The sequence below is a fragment of the Galendromus occidentalis genome, unplaced genomic scaffold, assembly GCF_000255335.2.
Source record: "Galendromus occidentalis unplaced genomic scaffold, Mocc_1.1 scf7180000076694, whole genome shotgun sequence".
In the NCBI taxonomy this organism is placed as follows: Eukaryota; Metazoa; Arthropoda; class Arachnida; order Mesostigmata; family Phytoseiidae; genus Galendromus; species Galendromus occidentalis.
In genome coordinates this window covers 532,760-553,172 of record NW_003804683.1, presented here as the reverse complement: position 1 = coordinate 553,172, position 20,413 = coordinate 532,760, and the positions used below count along the sequence as shown (strand labels likewise).

Genomic DNA, 20,413 nt, shown 5'->3' with positions numbered 1-20,413 from the left:
CTCATTCGTGGCCGTTCGGCTGCATTTGCGTGAGTGTGACTCTCGCACTCGACGATACACCTTGTTCAGGCCTTCCTGCGCTTCCTCGTTAAGTGCACCCAGAGGCACAGGGGCTGCCGCGATGACTGAGCTGCTGTGCACAAGAACTTTGTGCAGAGAATTGCTCATCGGGTACCACGGGAACAAGTCCACGTATATCCTAGCTGTATCACGGCAATATGAAGAGAATTTCTCTACATTCACCTTGCTGTTGCAGTTTATCGTGTCTAGGATTGTACCCAATCTCTGAATCAAATCCAGGGCAGCCCCGTGATCTCGGCCGATATTTCAGCATGCCCGAAGAACCGCCTCGACGTGTTTCCATCATTTGACGTACCGAAGCCCTGTTTCACTTTGTCGATGATCAAGCCAAGACGCGCCTTGAAGGCTCTTCGTATATCCGCCTTGATAGCGTTACACTGAGGTCTCAAAGCTGTCGGTATACCCCATAGCTCGAATTGCCGATTATAGGCTATTTTAAGGAGGTTTTCCATGACCTTAATCCTGGCGTGCAAAGGCGATAGGGGTATAAGCGAAGGCGGCAAATGACTCGGTTTCGCATATATTGAGTCCAATGAGTTCATTTCAGGTGGCTTGGCTTTGCAAATTACGCACTGAGCCATGTAAGGCACTTCATTGATGATCTGGATAATCTTGCCGTCGATCATTGATAGGATCATTTTGAAGTCCACTGAGAGAGTTGATCCTCTCACCGTTACCACGAATGTTTCGAGGTCCGATATCTCTTCTTCGACTCGAGCTACGTGTGCTCTGATCACTTCCGGTGTCTCCTTCGTCAGCTCGAATCTAAGGGGTCGACAATAGTTCGTAGATGAAGGCTTGGGATTGTTCCAGAAGATAACCGTTTCCTCAGAAGTCTTGCTGAGTCGGAGAGAGGTCACAGAAACGATAAATAGATTACCGTCCGAAAGAGAATCACACAAGGACGCCTGTTTGTACTCCGAGTGTCCAGACGATCCATCGCAACCCCATTTTGACAAGAAAGTCAAGTGCTCCTCCAACAGGTTGAATTCTGGCTCCGGTAGCGAGCTTAGTAATCGCTTCACAGAGTGCTCAAGGAGATCCTTCAGCGGGACGGAAGCGTGCTTCTCTGTTGCCTCGATGTTGGTCGGATAGCATTGTTTCTTCTCAGTCAACACCTTGTTGTATGCAGGGAAAGCATCAAAACCAAGCTCTCTCCTCAATTCAAGTCTCAGATCTATGTATAGTTCCTTCGCTATGTTCAGATCGAGCAAGAGTTGTAGAGCCTTCAGGGGATTGACGCTGGGTATAAGTTTTGCTCGTCGCAGTAGCTCGGGGTCGATATCCTCTCTTGTTTCTAGGATCTTCCTGCGTTGGCCCCGATCGCTAGATTCACTGAAACTCTTCCGAGGACGACCGCGAACAGATTCTGGGGTAGATGGTTGCGAGAGGTTATATCCGGCATCAGATGAGCCTTCGCCACGATTTCCCGCCTCACGAGTCACTTTGAAGGTATTTGCTAACCACTCCTGATTACTCCCTGCGTCGAAAAACGTTTCGCGTGCCTGTTTGCGGCCGCCCATTTTCCAGCGAGCTTCCTCAAGAAGAACTGGTCCATGTAATCCCAGAGGGCCTGCGATTGGTCTCCATTCAGGGTTGGGAATCGCGCTCCGAGAGCTTGCCGTATCCTCGCCCTATCTCTGCTGTGTTCTAATGCGAACTCGGCGAGCTCACGGTTTGAGATTTCTCGAACATCCATCACTCCTTGGGGACGAATCCTCCTCGTATCACCAAACCTGCGACCACGGTGGTCAGGGACACGGTCCGTGATTCCAGAGCATGAGAGTCTCGCCCGGAAGGGAAACCGATCCTGGGCGAGACTCGTACCGCTCAAGAATGGTGGAAGACTTGGAGGCTGGAACCCCTGATCACAGTTTCTGGGGATAATCGGCTCGAAACTAGCTCGAAGGCTTTGATCACGTAGCAAAAAGCAGAGTAGTAGTAGGGAGTTCCGCACACAGAGCTCGTAGCGCATCCATGTCCAAGCGTTGGTTGCTGAAATACGGCTCCGGTGGAGAGACAGAGAGCGTTCTTCAGAGAGGATGCTCGATTGAGTCGGTGATTTGACTTACAACCCCGAAATGCAAGTACCCAAATGGAGCCACATGTCGCATCAAACTCTTCAAACAGATGTAGAAGTTTTCTTTGGACTTGACGGATCATGTGGTGCCGAAATGACGGGGTGCAGACATCAAAGGCTAATCGCCTTTGTTGTTCGGGTGAGTTCAAAGCTTCAGCGCTTCAATATAGATCTCTTTCAGAGTCGCGAAATCGGAAATGATTTCTCTAGTGGAGACTCAGCCCGAGATGGCCGATCTAATCTCTAGCGTCCAAAGAGGACCGATCAGGGCTCCCCAGGACGCCTAGCTCGGGAAATCCATTTTTTTTCTTCTTTTCTTTCCTTTCTTCTTTCTCTTTCCTTTCTTTTTTCTTTGTTTTTTCTTCCTTTTTCTTTCCTTTTCACTTCGGGGAATGATTCTCCTTTCATTCGGACAACCATATTCTGGGATGAATTCCCGTCAGAGAACATCGCCATTAGAATGCTCCGCGCACAAAACGCGCAGCCTCCGAGACCCAAAATGGAGTCCGGGCATCGAGACCTATGCCGAGAAATCGTTTTGGAAGCATTCGGTGGCGAACTTTTTTTTGCCGATTCTGGACCACTGTGCGCAACCCTCTGTAGCCCGACTTCCATACGAAGGACCGAGGAGCAGCCGACGACGAGCTAGTGTGGCATTGGTCCTGTCCGATACAAGATCGTTCAGGCGGTTTGGTTCAGGTGTTGACGTCGGGGAAGTCCATGATGTTCTCCTTCTCTGGCAGAGCCAAAATGGGATCTCCATTCGGAGCCGTCTCCGAGGCTCGGAGGTAGATGCGTGAAGCCATAATTCAGAATTGGTGGGGCGTCGGCGCTGTGGATACGGGCGTTCAAGCTCACGCTGTCATCATCGAGGGAGTCTGGGCTCAGACGTTTTCTCATTCGAGAGAAGCTAATTCCCTCAAAAGACCGGAGCCGAACGATGCTCGAAATATTTTCGAGAATGAAGCACGAAACTGCGATGATCTTCCCCCCGACGAAAAGTTGCAGAGTACCTGTAGAGTTTCGCGTCGTTTGAAATTTCCGTTCTTGGTCACGTCATTTTCACAATGATGACATATCAGGAACTTCTCCATTTGAAGAATGATCATACATTAAAAGTAATAATAATAGTCTCCCGGGGCCGAAAGTCGTGCTCACCAGAGATGTCTTGAGACGTCAGCGGTGAATCTGTACCGCCAGACCATGCCCTGCTCCGATTGAAATTCGGCTTAATTCGGTAGTTGTCGAAGCCTTCCAGTTTATCGAATACACCGGCTTCGAACAGGATGGCTGGAAGGGAAGGGCGCACCTTGAGACAGGAGTGAGGATCCAAGGTCCTGGAAACCCTTCACGGCAGCAAATGCTAGTGCCGCTCTTTATGACAAGTGCCAGTAGCGAATTTCCGGCATGATTTCGACTCTTACTGTTGAAGTCTTTGATCTGCCTCTGAATCGGAGATCCTGGCTGCAACACAATCGTATACCGACCCATGTCGATAATTTCCTTAGCTCGGTGGATGATACGAGACTTCGGATCGGTTCCGACCTCTCCTTTGACGTTAGAGTCGGCTGAGGGTGGAGACTTCTTAGTGCTCTCTGTGGAAATCTCCTGCTGAAGTCTCTCACAGAATTCTTCCGAACGGCACTTACTGGACAGAAATACGTGGGTCCTGGCCAGTACTAATTTTATACAGTCTTGCTTCGACGTGCAGAAAGTGGCGTGCTTCAGTACGAGCTCAATCAACTCGGACGGTTCTTCGGGTCTCAGAATGGCGTTGTACTTGGTGTCATTGAAAACCGCCACTCGAATCTTCGGAGTGGGAGACCGCAAAGCTCTTTCGAGAGATGCGAGAGTCTCGATAACGGATGTCGTTGGTGGATGCTGTCGAAATGATGTCAGAACAGCGGCGTAGGTGATCGAAATGAAAAAGCTCGCAATGTACCAGACCGCGAGCAGGAGTCTGAGTGAGCCGACATCTCTGAGGCAGGCGGGAACATCTGGAGTTCTCCCGGTTATGGGAAGGACCATCCAATAGAGATGATTCTCAAATCTGTGATAAAGGCAGTACCTTAGAGAGAGTTCTTGTGGAGGGGTTCCCGTCTGGCTGTTGAGGGAAACAGGATGATCCCTCCAATGTATAATATTGTGCCGTAAGTTCTCGTTACAACGAATCCCGCGGGACCAGGGGGAACAGTTCCTTGTCATGAAAGTTCGCTCGATCGAGGAGGGAACTTTCTACTCTGAGCTTCCATTTCGTATATTGAGAGGGGGAATCAAGTGATGGGCGACCCATACTCATTCTAGAGCATCCGGAGCAAAAATATCCACGGCGCTCGTTCGGGAATCGTTCGCGCTTTCGGGACGAGCGACTCGATTCTTCCTGCTAAGCTCTCTGGCTGCTCATTGCACGCGCAGGTGATGCTATCCGCGCGTTGACATTGCATTGAATTTCGTCATTTTTAGCGGATCCCCATGTGAAATCGCATCTTTTCGCTAATTGAATTGGAAGCTTCGTTTCAACGGAGTTCGATTCGAAAGCGATTGGTTCGACGTTGCTTCTGAGAAGAGCACAACGAAAACTGATTTCTCGTTCGGCCTTATGAAGATGGCCGCGGCGACGCTGTTCGTAGGTAAGAGACTCCACTGTACTACATTCATGTATGTGTATATTGGAGAATATTGTACGTCCGTCCAAAGCACCTTCAATGCGGGCATTCAGCGGCAGAATTCCGGTCATTGTGATCTCAAAGAAATGAGCCCTCGTCTCTGGACGCTAACCTTAAGCGGCTGGTCTCTTTCCTCATCAAGAAGGTTTCGAAGAGGGACGAGGAAGAGATTGACAATACTAACAAGACCCAAGTCAAACGATCGAAAGGCATCCAAATTGATTTGAAAGAACCTATGATCTTGATGGCAACAGGTGCGAAGAATGTAAGCTCATCGTATCTATAGTACGAGCTCGGGAAGAGGAGGGCAGCCAATGCTCCTTCCGTTGGATAGATATTCACGAGGCACAGATCAAACCTGCGCTCCTGTATATCTCCAAGCAAGCCTGCAATGCAAATCGAGTTCGAATGTGAAGGATGTATCATTCTGTTCGGGGCCAATAAGAGGGGTGGGAAGGTTGAATGAGCCCTCACGAAGTTAGACCTCTTCTCACCATGGCACGTTTTCCTCTCTCGGCAGAAGCCGAAGCTTCTCTGAGATGTCTTCTTCTCGAGGAGGTTGATTCGTGTTCGCAACGATCGGAGAATTTCATATTGAGGGCTGTCTGCGCAGTAATCTTTGCTTGAGCCTTTGAATCCACACAGGACTGTCAGGTTCTCCAAGGCTTTGAACTCTATCTCATGTCGGAAGATGCTGCTGCGCAGCTCGGTCGGTTTCCGCATCGCGGTCTCGCCGCCGCTTTGGCCGTCTACGAAGATGACTCGACCTCCACATTTGCTGATCAGGTCTAAGGGTTCGCCCAAAATTCGATCGGGATGCATGAGGTTCACGTACAGGATCCCGCACTTTTGTTGTAACTAATTGCAGAACGGATATTCTTTTGGTGAGATTTAATGCAACCTATTCGAGTCCATCGGACCCGAGGAAGAGGCTAACCCGGTATCGGAGGGCAAGGAGCCAAAGCTCACCGTTGCCATCAAGTGGCGGCACCCCTGGAAGATCCAGCGCACGTTCCCCATGCGGTGATTGGATCTGGTGAACAATCTCTCGAACCCTTTGGAGAGGTTTAATCGATCGTCTTCCCAACGATTAACCCAGCAGGGCAAGAAAATGTCGAACCTGAAATGTTCGAAAATCCTGAGGATAAATGCCCAGGGAATAGATTCTCACCATTTTCCCCCCGTCTCCCGCAGTTTCGGAAACGATCTGTTCTCGTGGCTCCCCGCACGTTTTTCGGCGGAAGCCACCCTGGGGAAATGTTGCGGATGATAGAGGCCAGGGAAACATGTCACCTATCACCCTTCCCAAGGAAGTAACGAGTCCGTAAACTAAATTAAACTCATCGCTTCTGCGCCTTCTGATAATTATTCACATCGCTTTGAGCCTCCCTGAAAAGCCGCGGCTGTCGATTAAGAATGGTAAAACCGCTCCATCCATAAGCTCCTCACCATTGATCTCCCGAGGTTGAGAGATTATGCAGTATGTCGTGGATAATTTTGTGCGTGAAATGCGTCTGATTGGCAGTTATGATCCCGTACGGCATCGGCCAATCTCTCAGCAAGCGATTCAACATCAGTTCTCCCCTGAAAGAAGGTTGAGAACAAATCTATAAAATCGGCCGATCATTCTTAGAAGACACCCGGAGTCGCCGAAGTTCGAAGCCCGATTTCGATATTTAGATGTTGCCGGTTGTCGGCTAACTCAACGACGCGACGGGTCACATTCGATGGGGAAAGGACGGAAAGACACAGCGATCGACAGGGGACTCCTTATGACAAACCTGACGTTATGCTTGGTGTTCTCGTCAAGCACGAACAGCAGATCGGTGGAGTTCATCACGTCCTTGATGAGGAAAAACAACTTTTCGGGGTCGACACTCGTCTTTTCACTGATATTGCGAAAACGATCTTCTTGAGCCTCAAGTTCTTGAATCATCACGAAAACTATCACAAGGCGACTCAACATTTTTCATGGAGCGCGAAATTCTATGAGCCCTATGGATCCTCGAGCTTCGGAGACAAATTCGGAGGAAGTCCCGGTAGGAGGCCTAGCAATGACAGTACCATTCTGCGGCGTGATTTCTATCGACAGAGATCATTATATCGCCCCACATTATACTCTCCGCACTGTCCACTGAGTTCTCGCGGTAGAGTGCTCGAGCGACAAGTCAGACCCTTCGGACAGTGTGGCTTGGGGCGCCCGATAGACGAGGGGTACACATAGGGTACAATGAAACCCAATGGAGGGTTTTCCATAGAATTGCTAGCTCATTCGAGGTAGCTGCTTGTGAGGTCCGTCGCTCGAATTTGCTTTGTCCAGGCTCACCTTTCGATGAGCAGCCTGCCGTCGGTAGCCACGAATAATTTAAGTAATTTGTCTGCCTATCGAACGACTGAGGTATTATTCGACCGCTTTTGATGTCCCACAATCGAGCCCATCCTCGAGGAAGGACATGAACAATAGATGAAGTGGGGAAGTCCTGGTCCGTGGACCACGACAAACGTGAGTTTCGTTCGTTCCAATCCGTGGATATTCTTGCTTGTACTAGATCGGATCGAGCGGGTTGCCGTCTTTGTCGCACAATAATAAAATCCTCCGCGATCTGGCCTTGTGCTTGCGGCATACTGTCTCTTCTTTCCGGACGGATGTCGAGGAATATCCAGCCGTAGAGTGGTACTGGATTCCGTTCGGAACTTTCCCGTAATCGTCGCAGGGGCTCTTCTCCGGAGGCTTCCACGGGCTTGACAGTGAAGCGATGCGTCGGTCCCTCGCACGGCAGTCACGCAAAGCTCCGTGCACTATTTTCTCGCAAACAAACGAAATTAGACTCATCAGACTCGTACCTGCGTACAATATCATCAATCCTGGAATAGAGAAAACAACAATAGCGACATATCGGGACGCTCCAGAACAGAATTAGATCTCGATGGAGGAGGGGGGGGGGTCGTCTCGTGGAGACGGGCATATTAGACGTGAGAATATCGAACACACCTTTCAGGTCCTTGAGAGTCAGTTTCGAGTTCGGCGGCAAGGGTTTCTCTTTCTCGAAACGAGGCTTTATCTCGTAATTTTCTTTCTCATTGATCCGTTGGAAGATGCCCCCCTCGAAAAGCTTACCTTGAAGTCCAATCGAGGAATCATCTTCCACTTCGGACAATAGCGTTCGAATAGAGAGGAGTGAAAGACTCGATTCGATAATTCGCTTAAACCCACCATTTAGCTTCATCACCTGCTTGCTGATGGGCGACCCCTTCTGTACAGGCAATGAGTACCTTCCAGCGAAAATGTTGTCCCTAGCTCGGCTAATGGCCTGAGTGTGAGGATTGGTGCCTATCTCCGTCTTCAAGTTGTAGTCGGCTTCGGTAGACATCGAATTCGAGATCGAAGAAAGAATTCATTAGAATGACGAGGTCAGTGCCCCACAATCTTTACGGCGGTTGTGTCAGGAGAATAAACTCACTCGCGAGGAGAACATGCTTGCGTTCCAGGACGAGCTCCACGCACTCTGACTTGGTTTCGCAGAATGTTGTGTGGTTCCTGATAAGCTTCATCAGATCTGTTGGTTCTCGAGGATTTAGTATCGCATTGTATTTCGTGTCGTTAAGAACCGCGACGTTCACAGCACTGGGCTCGTTTTTCAATATCTTCTCTAGAGATGTCAGAGTGTCGATCACGGGTGTTGTTGGAGGATGCTGTCTAAAAGACGTAAGGACCGCGGCGTAGAAATGTGACAGGAGGGTATTGGCCAACAATGCGGCGGCCAACAAGACCGCGATGTAGGTGACTTGATAGAAACGGTCCGGAATAGTCGGAACCCTTCCAGTCGCGATCATGCTCACGTAGAATAAGTGATTCAAAAGGCTGTAATGGAGAGTTCCTCTATACGAGGGCACATTTCTGGGAAGGCGCTTTCGGCGTGATTCCTTTCAATAGCCAATTGGTACAAAAAATTCCTCCTCACCCGAATGCGTCGAAGGCTCGCTTTGTCATAAATGATAGGAAAATCGACGTTACGATCATCGTCAAGGCTATCGACAGCCAAACATTGTCCTGGAATGGCAACAGAATTGATCTGAAGGAGCCGATGATGCGCTGAGCGGGAGGCGCGAAGAACGTCAGCTGATCGAAACGGTAGTACGAGGACACTAAATCCAACGCCATGGATATATTCTGAGTTGGATAAATGTTGACGGCGCACAGATCGAAAAGACGTTTCTGCATGTCGGAGAGCAAGCCTGCAAGCCGTAGACGGGAAGCCATGGTAATGCGAAGCGCTGATGGAGACTCAATCAAACAGGCATAAGAATCGCCAGAGACTCACAAGCTCGCCACCCACCGCTGCATTTGCCGCGCAGGAAAATATTGTCACTGTCATCGTCGATGCATCTACCGAAGTGACGAGCGTCACTTTTCCTCAAACTGATGTTGACTTTTCGACTCAAGGCATCGAATATCTCTCTCTGTGGTTGCTCGCCACAGAAGTATTTTCGAGCCGGTGAGCTGAATTCGCAGAGAACCGTCAGGTAGCCCAGCCTCTGAAACTCGATTTCGTGCTCGAATATCGACGCATTGACAATAGTTGGATTCCGCAATAGGTGCTCCTGTCCGCCTTTATAGTCCAAGAACACCATCCTCCCGCCACATTTCCGAATTTCGTCGATGGACTCCGAGAAGATTTTCGCGGGACGCTGCTTTAGGTCGACATAAATCACGCCACACATCCTCTGTATCTGGAAAGAGAGAACTTCCAACTTCGAAAAAATTCAGTTTTGCGGCCATGCAGCGGCTCATACCTCGATAATACTGCTGATATACCGATTTCATTATCGCCTCCCATGTGAAGAATAACCATCGGACGTTCCCCATCTCGTGGTTCTTTTCTCGGAAGATTTCTACGAGTTGATCGATAGGTCGTTGCCTCCCAGAATCCGGACTACTGTTTCGCCCATCATCCCAGCACAGCATGAAAATATCGAACCTTTTTGGAAGAAAAACGAGACAAGATCATGTTTCGCCCCTTCATTGCCGATGGGATCACCAGCCGATGGCCGAGTGGGCTCGGACTCCATCGATGTATTTTTCGGAAGGTCTCACCACTGTTCCCCGGATGTCGTGAGTCGGTGGAGGATGAACTCGGCAATAAAGTGTTTGAAGTCTACATTGTCCATGTGAACTATCCGGTAGGGGATTCGTATCGTTTTCAGAACCATTTGGATGGCGAACTCGTATCTGAGGGAATTTCAACTAATTGGTCCTGTGACAAATTTCGCGATCCGGCGAAGCGTTACTAATATCTACTGAACTTCCGGTCGTGTGGCAAGAGTACAAGCGTTCCAGGATACGAAGATCGTCGAACTACCAAAACACTCTAATTTCATCCTGTGTAGCCGCCACTTAACCCCATTCTCCACAACTCACCTGAAGTAATCGCGCCTGACGCAGTTAATTATGAAAGTGAGGTTTCTCGATGTCATCTCATTGCGCAAAACCCCGTATAGTGGGAAAGGATTGAAATCCGTCTTGGGTTTCTCCATCTCCTCGAGACTGACTTCGGCAAAGCTCATGGAGACACTTCCGCACAGAGGAGGAAAAAGCACTTCATAACAGTCTTCTCACCGGAAATCGTATCCGCTTGCGGTGACTTGGCACATCTCTCCGGAACTCGCGACCGTGGGCTGTCTTCGGTTCTATACACAAGGCGTCCTAGTTCGACGGAGTTCCTACGGACCTCGAAAGACAGGTCTCACTACCCGATGCAACGCTATCATTTGATGCACAAATACGTGAGTTCGAACCGCGTCCCTTTCCGAATGATATCAAGGTTGCGGTAGCGGTGATTGCCGCGTGGACGAGCTCACTATCTAATTTTGTGTACACCCCGCTGTTGGGAGGCATTGTTTCGATTAGCGATTATCCGAGCTGTTGTGTCAAGGAAGAACGGACGGCCTCACGACGGTGGTTCCAAGAAAACAAAGCTCCTCTCAGGCGGAAATCAATAAATTAGCCCGGAGCGAACATACGGGCTCATATCAGAGTTGGGCAACCATCATTCTCGCGAGACAAAAGGAGCCCTCGGACGAAGAGACTGCAAGCATGCAGTCTTGTTCAGTGAGAATGTCACTCTACTGAGTACAGAGAACCTTCCATCTAAATAAGACTTCGGCAAACTCGGGTCCGGACTACTCGACTCGTGTCGCTGCGATCATATTGATCCAAATCGGACCCCATGAGAGAGCTCGGAGAGTTTCCACGACACTTGGATTAGGATAGGTGGCGAGGGACTAACAGGATCTCGAGACCAGTGTATGATTTGTCCATATACGTCGACGCGAAGCGACGGTAATCGGGGCGAGTGAAGAAATCCTCTTCACCGTCGGAAGAATAGGATAAATAGCTCGATGCGCGTCTCTAAGATCACTACTCTGTTAACGAGAGCTCGCGATTAAGCCAATGCAAGCTTTGCGCAGAGGCCGCCAGAGCGGGCGGGAATAGCAAAGAAAGTCTTAGGGACCCGAAACTCTAATGGCAGACGAAATCTTGGAGGAGCTTTCGGTGTAACCTGGGCATATATCGCTCCAATCAGAGCAGCTCCTGACGAATCGGAACCCTTACCCTCGTCCCCGATCAGCAGCATTCGATATCGCGGACGCGGGGAATTCCCCCTGATGTTCCTCGTCCTAAGGGTAGGAAGGATGACGCCGCAGGCCTAAGTTCTGAGTCGTTTATTTTGTACAGAGGAAATGTCAGTGGCAACGGCTCTCTGAGATTTTAGGCATTCGATGACCGTAACGTAATATTGCTTCTAATACACCGAGTTTCATTCATCCAAATCTCTCCTTCTGAACAAAACTCCGCCGAGAACACAGTTCGGGGAACGTCCGAAGTCGCCCTTGAAAGACTGCCGCAACCGTTGCCAGTATGTTAGGTTATTAGGGAACACCTGGTGTCGGAACCATGGTGTTCGTATTCATCATATAATGTTCTAGAATGGATGCGAAAATAATTCACGCGTACAACCATATCGATGCATTCATCTATTCCAGGGAATTGTAGACCAGGAGTTGCTTCAAAACTTTGGTTTGACTCGTTTCTCGAATTTCACCCGCGAGAAACATTTCGTCTACCACGCTGTAAACCTGAGGGGGAAAGGCTCTCGCTTAAATTCTTCCCCCTTACGATCGATGCTGTGGGGCATGCTCGGAACTCATTTGCCTCAATTCCTTCTCGCTGGGGAAGGAAGTGATGCGAAACTCCTCATCGAGCGGTCAATCATCAAAAAGGATCAAAGGGATCGCCAATTACCTTGTAGAAATTGAAGACGAGATCCAGCTCGCACACATTGTGGAAATATTCGTTCAAGACCTCAACGAAATTATGTATTGCCTCTAGATACGCCAGGTTGTTGTCGCCGACATCAACGCAGATACAGAAATACAAGCCGGCGTACCGTCGGTAAACAATCTTGAAGTTTCGGAACTCGACGAAGTTCGTGTGTTTGGCATCTCGAACTGTCACTACTGCGTGGACTTCCTCGATAAGCTTCTGTTTCTCGTCGTCGTCGAAATTCATGTACCATTTCGCTAGTCGAGTTTTGCCGGCTCGGTTCTGAATCAGGATGAACCGGATCATCTGAAAGGTTAATATGAAGTATCGTTCAGAAGAAGCCACGGGGACGCTTTGAGTAAAACCTCTAGCGAAGCCTCCATCCCGCGAGCGCATCGAAAGTCGATGGGTGGAACGCCCCGAATCGAGCGATGGATTCTCACGAATCCATAAAATCGCGAATAGCTCTTCGGTTTCCGGATTATCAGCGCTCTGGATTGAGCCTCGTCTGCGTTTCATCGCCAGCAGATCAAGCGCATCGTGACGGTGCTTTGAGGGAAATCTGACTCAGTCAGGTGTATACGCGTGTCAACGCAGGAATTCTGTAGTTGCACAAGCCCAATCGGGATCTCTCTCAGAATGCGGGAAAATCGCTGATTGTGGCTCCTGAGCACGCGCTCCTCTCGCTTGAATCCGCAATATTTGCACAAGTTCCGCGGAGGGTACTTATGATTCGATAAAAAGAAATTGGCAATCCGCTGTCATCAACTGGAGGTCCGTTCGAAAACCTGTCCGAGTCGCTTGTTATGGTGTACTACCGGTGCTGTTTCCCGCTCGATTCCGGAAGAGACCTCAAGGACTCACCGTGGAGCGGTGTAGGGTGACGGGAATACACCACACCGTTTTTGCCTGAATCCGTCCGGGAGGATTTCTTCAGAAATAGAAACACCTCCTGTCTCGCCGCCGATCCCCGGACGCCATATTGACTTCACCAGCTGTGGCGCCAAATTCGAATTCTGACGTTTGATCGAGGGAGATCCGTCCAAAGCCGCGGAGAGAAAGAATCTTGTGGCGGAACGATTGTGCGACGGGCTTCTGCCCCGGAATAAATTCAGGGAGGCAGTGGATGTCCTCACAGCCAACCCCCTCCCCCCTTCGTGCACTCTCGGAGGATCGGAATTATCGGGGGCTTCCCGATAATTCGTAGTCTCAACTGAACGCGCCGCTCCTCGGAAGAACTCTGGATCCGCTCTCGAAGCAGCGCGAATGCGAAGCTTTGTGGCCTCAAGTGAGTGTCCATCATTCTCAGCCTGGTACCCTCTATCCAGGAGCCTAGATCTTCCCGATTAATCATTCCGACCTTGACTCAATTCCGAGACTGGCTGAGGCAGAGCGACCTTGCGCCAGCCATGTCTCCATTCATGGCTCCCTCCAGAGAATCGCTCAAGGTCTCGCCTACAAAGAATGATTTCCGCAAGATGTTCTCGTTGCAGCCCTGTAATCATCTTCATTGTCTTGACCGAGACCAGATTGAAGGTGTGATTGGAAATCGTCGCGTAGCGATCCCTAATTTCCAGAGACTGTTCCAGACTGGTTTGGCAACTCAGGCAACAGAAGATTCCTTGCCCGTATCCATCGACCTCATGGAAATAATTTCGAATAATTCAGCGCTCCGTGGTGGCGCACCCTTGAGTATCGTCGAGACCAGTGACCTAGCCAGTCGGTATGAGCTTCCGAAGACTCGATTGATCGCTTGCTCGTGAATCCCCAAACGTCTTTATGAATGTATCCAATCGAACAAACGAGGCCTCCTCGCGGCTCGCGTGTTGCCTTTTTCTTCTTCTCTGCTTACTGTGCCCTCTACGGCGTCTGCATAAAAAGAGCGGCGGAAAAACGCTCGACGAAGCTGGATTTCTGGACGAGATTGCGAAGATACGTTGTCTGGGTTCTCACGATGCTGTTCGTCGGCGGTGAAGTTTATGAGGCCTACGTGACCACAAGTCTCAAACCGTCGCTCCTGCAAATCGCAAAGCTCGCAAAGTTCCTAAGCAATGTCGCCATCATAATTTCCGGCGGTTTGACCATGATGAAGAACGACCGGGAGCTGTCGAGAATTATCCTCAGCAACGAGGTCGTGCCGGCCAGATTCTGCTCGGCGTCATTCTACACTCAACTCGCCCTCAGCGTGTCATCTTTCGGGATCGACATAAACGTTGCGGTCAATAGCGTCATGGAAAAAGACCCAATCATGCTCCAAGTGGGGAACATTTGCGGTGTATACGTCTGGCCGATTCAGTACCTGACGTTTTGCGTGTACGCGCAGATCGAGGCAGCTCTACGTTGGAAGCTCTTCTGCCTCGACGCAATGATGAGGAATCCCGCGGCTAACTACGAGACCGGCATACGGGTGGCGGGCTCGAAACTATTCCTGCGGAGCATGATCAAAGACGTAAACGACGTCTTCTCTCAAACGTTGATCACGATCTACGTGAAAGTTTTCTTCCTCTGCGTATATCAGTTCGGTTTGGTGATCCTCTGGAAAAACAACTCTCTCCACCATCACATTCTCGAAGTGGTTTCCTTCACGAGCGCCCTGCTGCAGATAACTCAGGTGTACGTTCTCAGTTGTCTCGGCACGCTTATCATACGACATTCCCAGAGCATCGAGGCTTCGATGTGTAAACCGTGTATGTTGGATTTCGGGAGGCTCGGAGTATCGCGTCAAGACGTGCTCGAAACGAGGTCGATACTCGAGTATCGAGAGGACTTCGATGCGTTGAAGGTAGTCGACGACGTAGCCAACTGTAAAGCGAACATGTTCACCTACATCGCGACCATGTTTACGGGCACAGCGATCTTCCTTCAGTTCGATTACGATGTTCTGGGCGCACTCGAACGATCGAAAAAGTTCCCGTCGATTTGGAAAGAGTAATATGTACTCGCTACCGCCTGGATTCCTCCCATCCGTGATATTCAGCAAGAGGTTCTTTTCTCGCCAATCCCTATCCAACACCCGATTCAGCCGATAAAGATTCGTTCATGAATCATTCATTTTCACTCATAGAGCATCGGGCCATCAGTGGGGTCATCTCGAGGTCCCGTAGAAAGATTGGATATTTTGAAATTCATTTCCAAAAATATTTACACCAGGTACGAAACCTGGATTTCTAGGCTTAGGTATACAATTCAGATTACAGATGGGAGTTTCGGTTTTGTTCATTTGTGGGAACAGCTTTGTATGACGTCATTTTCATCGGGTCGTCTCCCAGATCCATGAAGCGTCTCGCGAAGGGAACGATGTACCGAGGATCGAGTTTCTCGGTCTTGTCATCTGCGAAATAGAACCCAACTTGACACCCTCATCGACTTCACGACCGGTACAGAGCCCTTGCATCGGCTCGGTAATTATCATCGGTGTCATTCGCGGACCGGATTCTTTCGAAAGAAGAGAAGTGTGTATTTTGACCCGCGGGACTCACCGAAGAAAGTCGAAACGGCGACGGCGAAAATCAAAGTTGCGACGAAACCTAAAGCAGAGATCCAAATGAACGAGATGTGATAGAACGCCATGATGCCATCGGGAGTCTTCGGAGGATCGAACGATCCTCTCTCCAACAGCGTAGCGTTCGGCGCGAGACACTGCGCGTTGTCTACAGGAAGATTATCCCCGCTGCGCGGGTAGATGATTGAACCCAGTGTCAACCACCAAGCGAAGGCGAGCCCGAGGCAGACGCCCCATAAGGCGCCATTCTTCCGCACGTATGGAATCGTTATGCCGAGGACGAACACAGCCAAGAGTGGGCCGGTCATCGCGCCGATTAGCGATGACGAGGCTTGAATGATAGATTCCATAGATCCAGCCAAGAAGGCGATGAACACCGAGAGGACACCGTACATTCCGGCTGAGGAAGAAATAATTACCCATGAAGAAAGCTCGGCCCCCTCTAATATCGGAATGAGCCGAGAAAATGCGGTAGCTTCATGTGGCCTTACCGACGGCTTTCGTGGTGTACACGGCTTGTCGATCGGAGAGGCTCACTCTCGGTCTGATGAAATCGTCCCACGTCACCGCCGCCAATGCATTGTAGCCGGAAGACAAAGTCGACAGTGATCCGCTGAACACAGATGCAACGAGGAGACCCGACAGACCGGGATAGTCTCTCAAGAGATCTTGAATGATGAATGGCATCAACTGATCGGTTTTCTCAATGTCTCCGCGGAACCGTGGGTCGCAATGACCATAGACCGCGTACAGCACGAGTCCCGAAAGTACTGATAGAAGGAGCGTTGAGGAGACTCCGGGAATGTTCCACAGTAGAGCTCTGGAATCCATGGGTGGTGGATTTCAACATCAAGATTGGGAAATTGAGAAAAACACCTGCGAGGAACTATTGGAAAGACATTTGCGGGTCCGAACTCACTTTCTGGCCTTCTCCAACGAGGCTATGGCGGAATATCTTTGCACTTGAGTCTGGCTGGCGCAGTAGGCGCCCATCCAGCCTATGGTCCAGGAAAGCGTGACGTTCCATGTTGTGTACGTGTAGTAAGGGTTGAAACTCCAACTGGGGACGATGATTAAAAATCTCATAAGGTTTCATCCCAGATCGCTGTTCGCTTTTGCAGCGCCGAGGAAGAAAACTCCTACTTGGCAAAGATGAGCCGGCCTCCTTGCTGATTGATTTCAATCACTCTTCCGATGCCGCCGACGTGCGAAATTCCCGCCACGCAAACCATGATGTATCCCGCGTAGATCAAGATCATCTGCACGACATCCGTCCAGACAACTGCTTTCATCCCGCCCTGGGGAGCAGAAATCGATCCGTCGTTTCAGGAACGAGAAGAGAGAATTACGGTAGCAGACAAGCGAGGACTAGAAGTACTCACTATGGCCGTGTAGAAGGTGCAAACGAGCCCGTTCAGCAGAATAGACATCCAAACCGGGATTCCGGTTACTGAGCCGAGTGCCAGGGAGGGACCATAGAGGACGACGCCCATGTACAATAGCTAAGATCAAAGCTGTATTCATTAAGAGTTCCTTGATAGTTCGCTCCACGGGCGATGGAGCTCTTGTCCGAACATCCAAGCTCCAGCCATCTGTAGCGCCGTATTCGCCACCGGCTTCTTTCTTGTGATCATCACGAACAATGTAGCATGGATTATTAAGCTACACGGTACCGTCTGTATTACGAAGACTCCAGCCGCCAAGCTTCTCACTGCAGTCGAGTTGAATCTCTTCTCCAGATACTGCGAAAGATATTCGCCGTTATGAATCAAAACATGTGAAGGAGTATATTCCCGGGGCTCGGGTTCTGCACGGCGTTCAAAGCTTATGGAGCTCGGTTCCAAAAAAATAGATTCATCAATTCATTATAAACAGTTGAATGAGGGAGTTGGATGTCGAATTATTCCAAGGTCACTGGAAGGGATCTTGTTGCTTTTGCTCGTCCTTCTTGTTTACTCTCTTTGAGTGTGGTCACGATTGTCGGCAAGGTAGGATCATGAATCAGCGAAGCCGAAAATTGTGATTTACGACCCCAGGGGTCGCGCTCGTTTAAGCCAATTACCGCTTCCGAGTCCACTTAGGTCCTAAGACATTCGAGCTATCTCCGTTCCACGAACCCGGGAGCGTGTATTTTACAGTGGCCACGTGTCGAAAGTCCAGAAAGGACGTCTATTTCGATATCGAGGGTTTGGAGGCTTTGGAATACGAGCTCCGTGTCAACCCTGTCGGAGCCTTTGCTTCCCTGGCTTGTAATGCACCATTGGCGGAATGCGGCCAAAAATCGTTTCCCGCGTAGTCCTAGCCATTCCGGCGCTTCCTTGAGATTTTTAACAGTAATTGCTATCGTAGACAGACTAAAAATATAAAGAGTCAGGCGACCCAGTGATAAGCACGAGACGACTCACGTGGATGCGTAATTTGAGAGAGCGTTGAAAAACTTCCCGGTCATTGAGCTATTTGGGGCGCGCCTGAAAGCGCTGATTCTGGTCCACCGAACCCTTTCTTTCTCGCTGAGTGTACGGAGGAACTCGACTTCACAGATAAGTTAAGGAAAGCTCGGACAGATCTGATTCGGAAGCTGCTGCCGGCTCTTCCCTTCGACCGCCAGCTTGAAATTTCCGATGCACGCTCGAAGTATTTGAGGACTCTAGACTATTGATTCCCCCCGGGAGGATTTCGATTCTTTCCGATTCGCGAAGGTCTCGACTCTTCGGGAGAGAAATTGGAGGAGGGTGGCGGCGGCGCGGCGTCGAGTAGGGCCATAATCCCTCTGGTGGATTCAGCTAGTGATACGGAGAACAGATGCTTACTTCGTTGATGGAGGTGATGTCCATGTTGTAGTACATTGGAAGGAAAACTCTCGCGGCTACCAGAATTGCGATCGTAGCAGAAACGGCTCCGAGCCACAAGATAGCTCCTCGGTTGTACACTTCTGAAGGTAGTCCCAAGATCGCTATTGACGACAAGTAGGATGCCATCATCGAGAACGACACGGGAACCCATCCTGGAGAAGAAATTCAAACTCGTAGCTCAGCGGCACTTAGGACTCGAATCGAGGGCAAATGTGGGACATTGGTCCCGAGACTAAGAGGAAACTCTAAAGAGGCCGAGCCAGACTGCTTCAAAATTGTTCCGCATTCAATAGGTTATCGATGAATGTGGGAGGAACGAAAGTACTTCAGAGAAAGCTTTCGATATGAATGTCTTGTGCAGTTCTCACGGTGCTCTCTGCCAGGCTCTTAGGGAACTCATCCTATTTCAAAGGTCAAAAGTCCCTACTTTCGCGAAATATTCATTGTCCGGTGGACCAAAGAGTGAGGGGTATGATGGTGATATGTCTCTGGATACTGTGGTCAGCGAACGAGAAATCTGTGACGAAGATTCTGCTCAATCGTGAGAATTTCTGGCTGGGAGAGTCTGTTGCTTTTTGAACGGGATCTCGGAGTTCATTTCTCTCATATGCGTGGCGAGGCAGAATCGGGAAGTCACCGCACCCGGGAGACCCACTCCACTATATTTCCTGTCGCGTGCAGACTCAATGCGTCTGCACCGTAGATGCTTTCTTCAAGCGCAGAGATTTCGCTGCTTCGCATGCAACTTCCTCGCTGGAGTCGTCCACAACATCTTCCAGAAAATTAAATTTTTCCGACCGCCCATCCGAAGCAGTGCGATGCTTCGCCGGCACGGCCGGTCTCGCTGCTCATCGAAGATGAGCGGAGAATGAGGAAGTGATGAGAAACCGACGAGAGCATTCTCGGACTTTGGTTCTTCGGAAGCGGATCAGTCCTCCCGACCAGGAAGCGACGAGCAAGAGAATGGAGCATTGAGGGCTCACCTAATTCTTTGTTCCCGGTGAGGAAGGTCTTGTTACTGGTGCTGCGCCGATCCTTCCAGGCGAAGTAGACTCCTATGAGTGTCGACACGAGAAGGAAACCGAGGAGAACGAGGTAGTCCAGTAGAGCGAATTGCGCTGCACCCATCTCGAGTCCGAGTGCAAACGATTGGGACGAATGCCACTACTGAAGGTGGTTTCCCGCCAGGCGCTGGGCCTGGCCGTAAAATGTATGTACGAGGGAGAAGATAACACGACAGCGATCGCACTCTCAATGAGTCCTCCAATCGCTACTGCTCCGGGAGTCGAGATCAAGCCGATCCATTGAGCACGTCGAAACTGACGCATGTACAGTCGAGCGGTTGACAAACGAGCCGGCAAGCCAGACAACAATCGTGTTCACCGGTCCCGACAAGTCTCCATCAACCAGGAGGGTCTAGGCATCGTTTGTTACCGCAGGACAGGAAAAACGCGTTATCGCTTGTTAGGGTTTGGACCGTTTCACAAGAATGAACTCCGTAATGTGGACACCCGGTCTCGATCGGTGGGATTAATTTCTGTGTCCTGCGCTGAGAGGCGTCCAAAAAAGTTTCTGCCTCGATATGGTCCAGGAGAGGAAAAACATGTGTAGGTACATTCTATATTCGATTCAATTTGTCCGGTCTGCTCGACGAGTTTCAGATTCAGTCTTCGATCGAAGTCTGGATGGAATTCTCGACGAACGAATGTCTTGAAAGGAAAAGACAAATGGGCACGCTGCTTCGGGCGTTCTTCCCTGTCGTAGATCAAGCGGAGCAATTCAAACGCTCCGCGGTGAAAAAGGGTTCGCTTTCTATTCCGGGGTCATGCGAGTCAATCACAGCGGAACTTTCCTTCCAGTGAGCTATGCTTTCTAGAGCCATTTACAAGCCTAATTTTCCGTCAGTAT

The 20,413-nt window shown here is 50.0% G+C and overlaps 3 protein-coding genes across 3 annotated transcripts; all 3 read right to left on the bottom strand.

The window, feature by feature from the left end:
* Nucleotides 1-7,372: 7,372 nt before the first annotated feature.
* On the bottom strand, nt 7,373-10,392 carry LOC114828004 (uncharacterized). The gene is made up of 9 exons (XM_029110530.1): nt 10,247-10,392; nt 9,923-10,057; nt 9,644-9,806; nt 9,165-9,558; nt 8,790-9,063; nt 8,289-8,689; nt 8,042-8,185; nt 7,820-7,945; nt 7,373-7,692 (listed from the first exon to the last, which is right to left on the bottom strand). The coding sequence occupies exons 1-9, from the start codon at nt 10,390-10,392 to the stop codon at nt 7,373-7,375; spliced, it is 2,103 nt and encodes a 700-aa protein (XP_028966363.1).
* A 1,143-nt stretch (nt 10,393-11,535) lies between these two features.
* Nucleotides 11,536-13,105, bottom strand: AP-2sigma (adaptor protein complex 2, sigma subunit). Its single transcript, XM_003739998.1, has 3 exons — nt 13,016-13,105; nt 12,131-12,457; nt 11,536-11,964 (listed from the first exon to the last, which is right to left on the bottom strand). Exons 2-3 carry the CDS (start codon nt 12,455-12,457, stop codon nt 11,863-11,865), a joined length of 429 nt encoding a protein of 142 aa, XP_003740046.1. The 5' UTR covers nt 13,016-13,105; the 3' UTR covers nt 11,536-11,862.
* Nucleotides 13,106-15,342: 2,237 nt separating this feature from the next.
* On the bottom strand, nt 15,343-19,680 carry LOC100897674 (sodium-coupled monocarboxylate transporter 1). The gene is made up of 10 exons (XM_029110529.1): nt 19,489-19,680; nt 18,464-18,657; nt 17,327-17,395; nt 17,036-17,155; nt 16,797-16,951; nt 16,573-16,713; nt 16,145-16,473; nt 15,631-16,053; nt 15,581-15,586; nt 15,343-15,482 (listed from the first exon to the last, which is right to left on the bottom strand). Exons 1-10 carry the CDS (start codon nt 19,631-19,633, stop codon nt 15,343-15,345), a joined length of 1,722 nt encoding a protein of 573 aa, XP_028966362.1. The 5' UTR covers nt 19,634-19,680.
* Between the last annotated feature and the right edge of the window lie 733 nt (nt 19,681-20,413).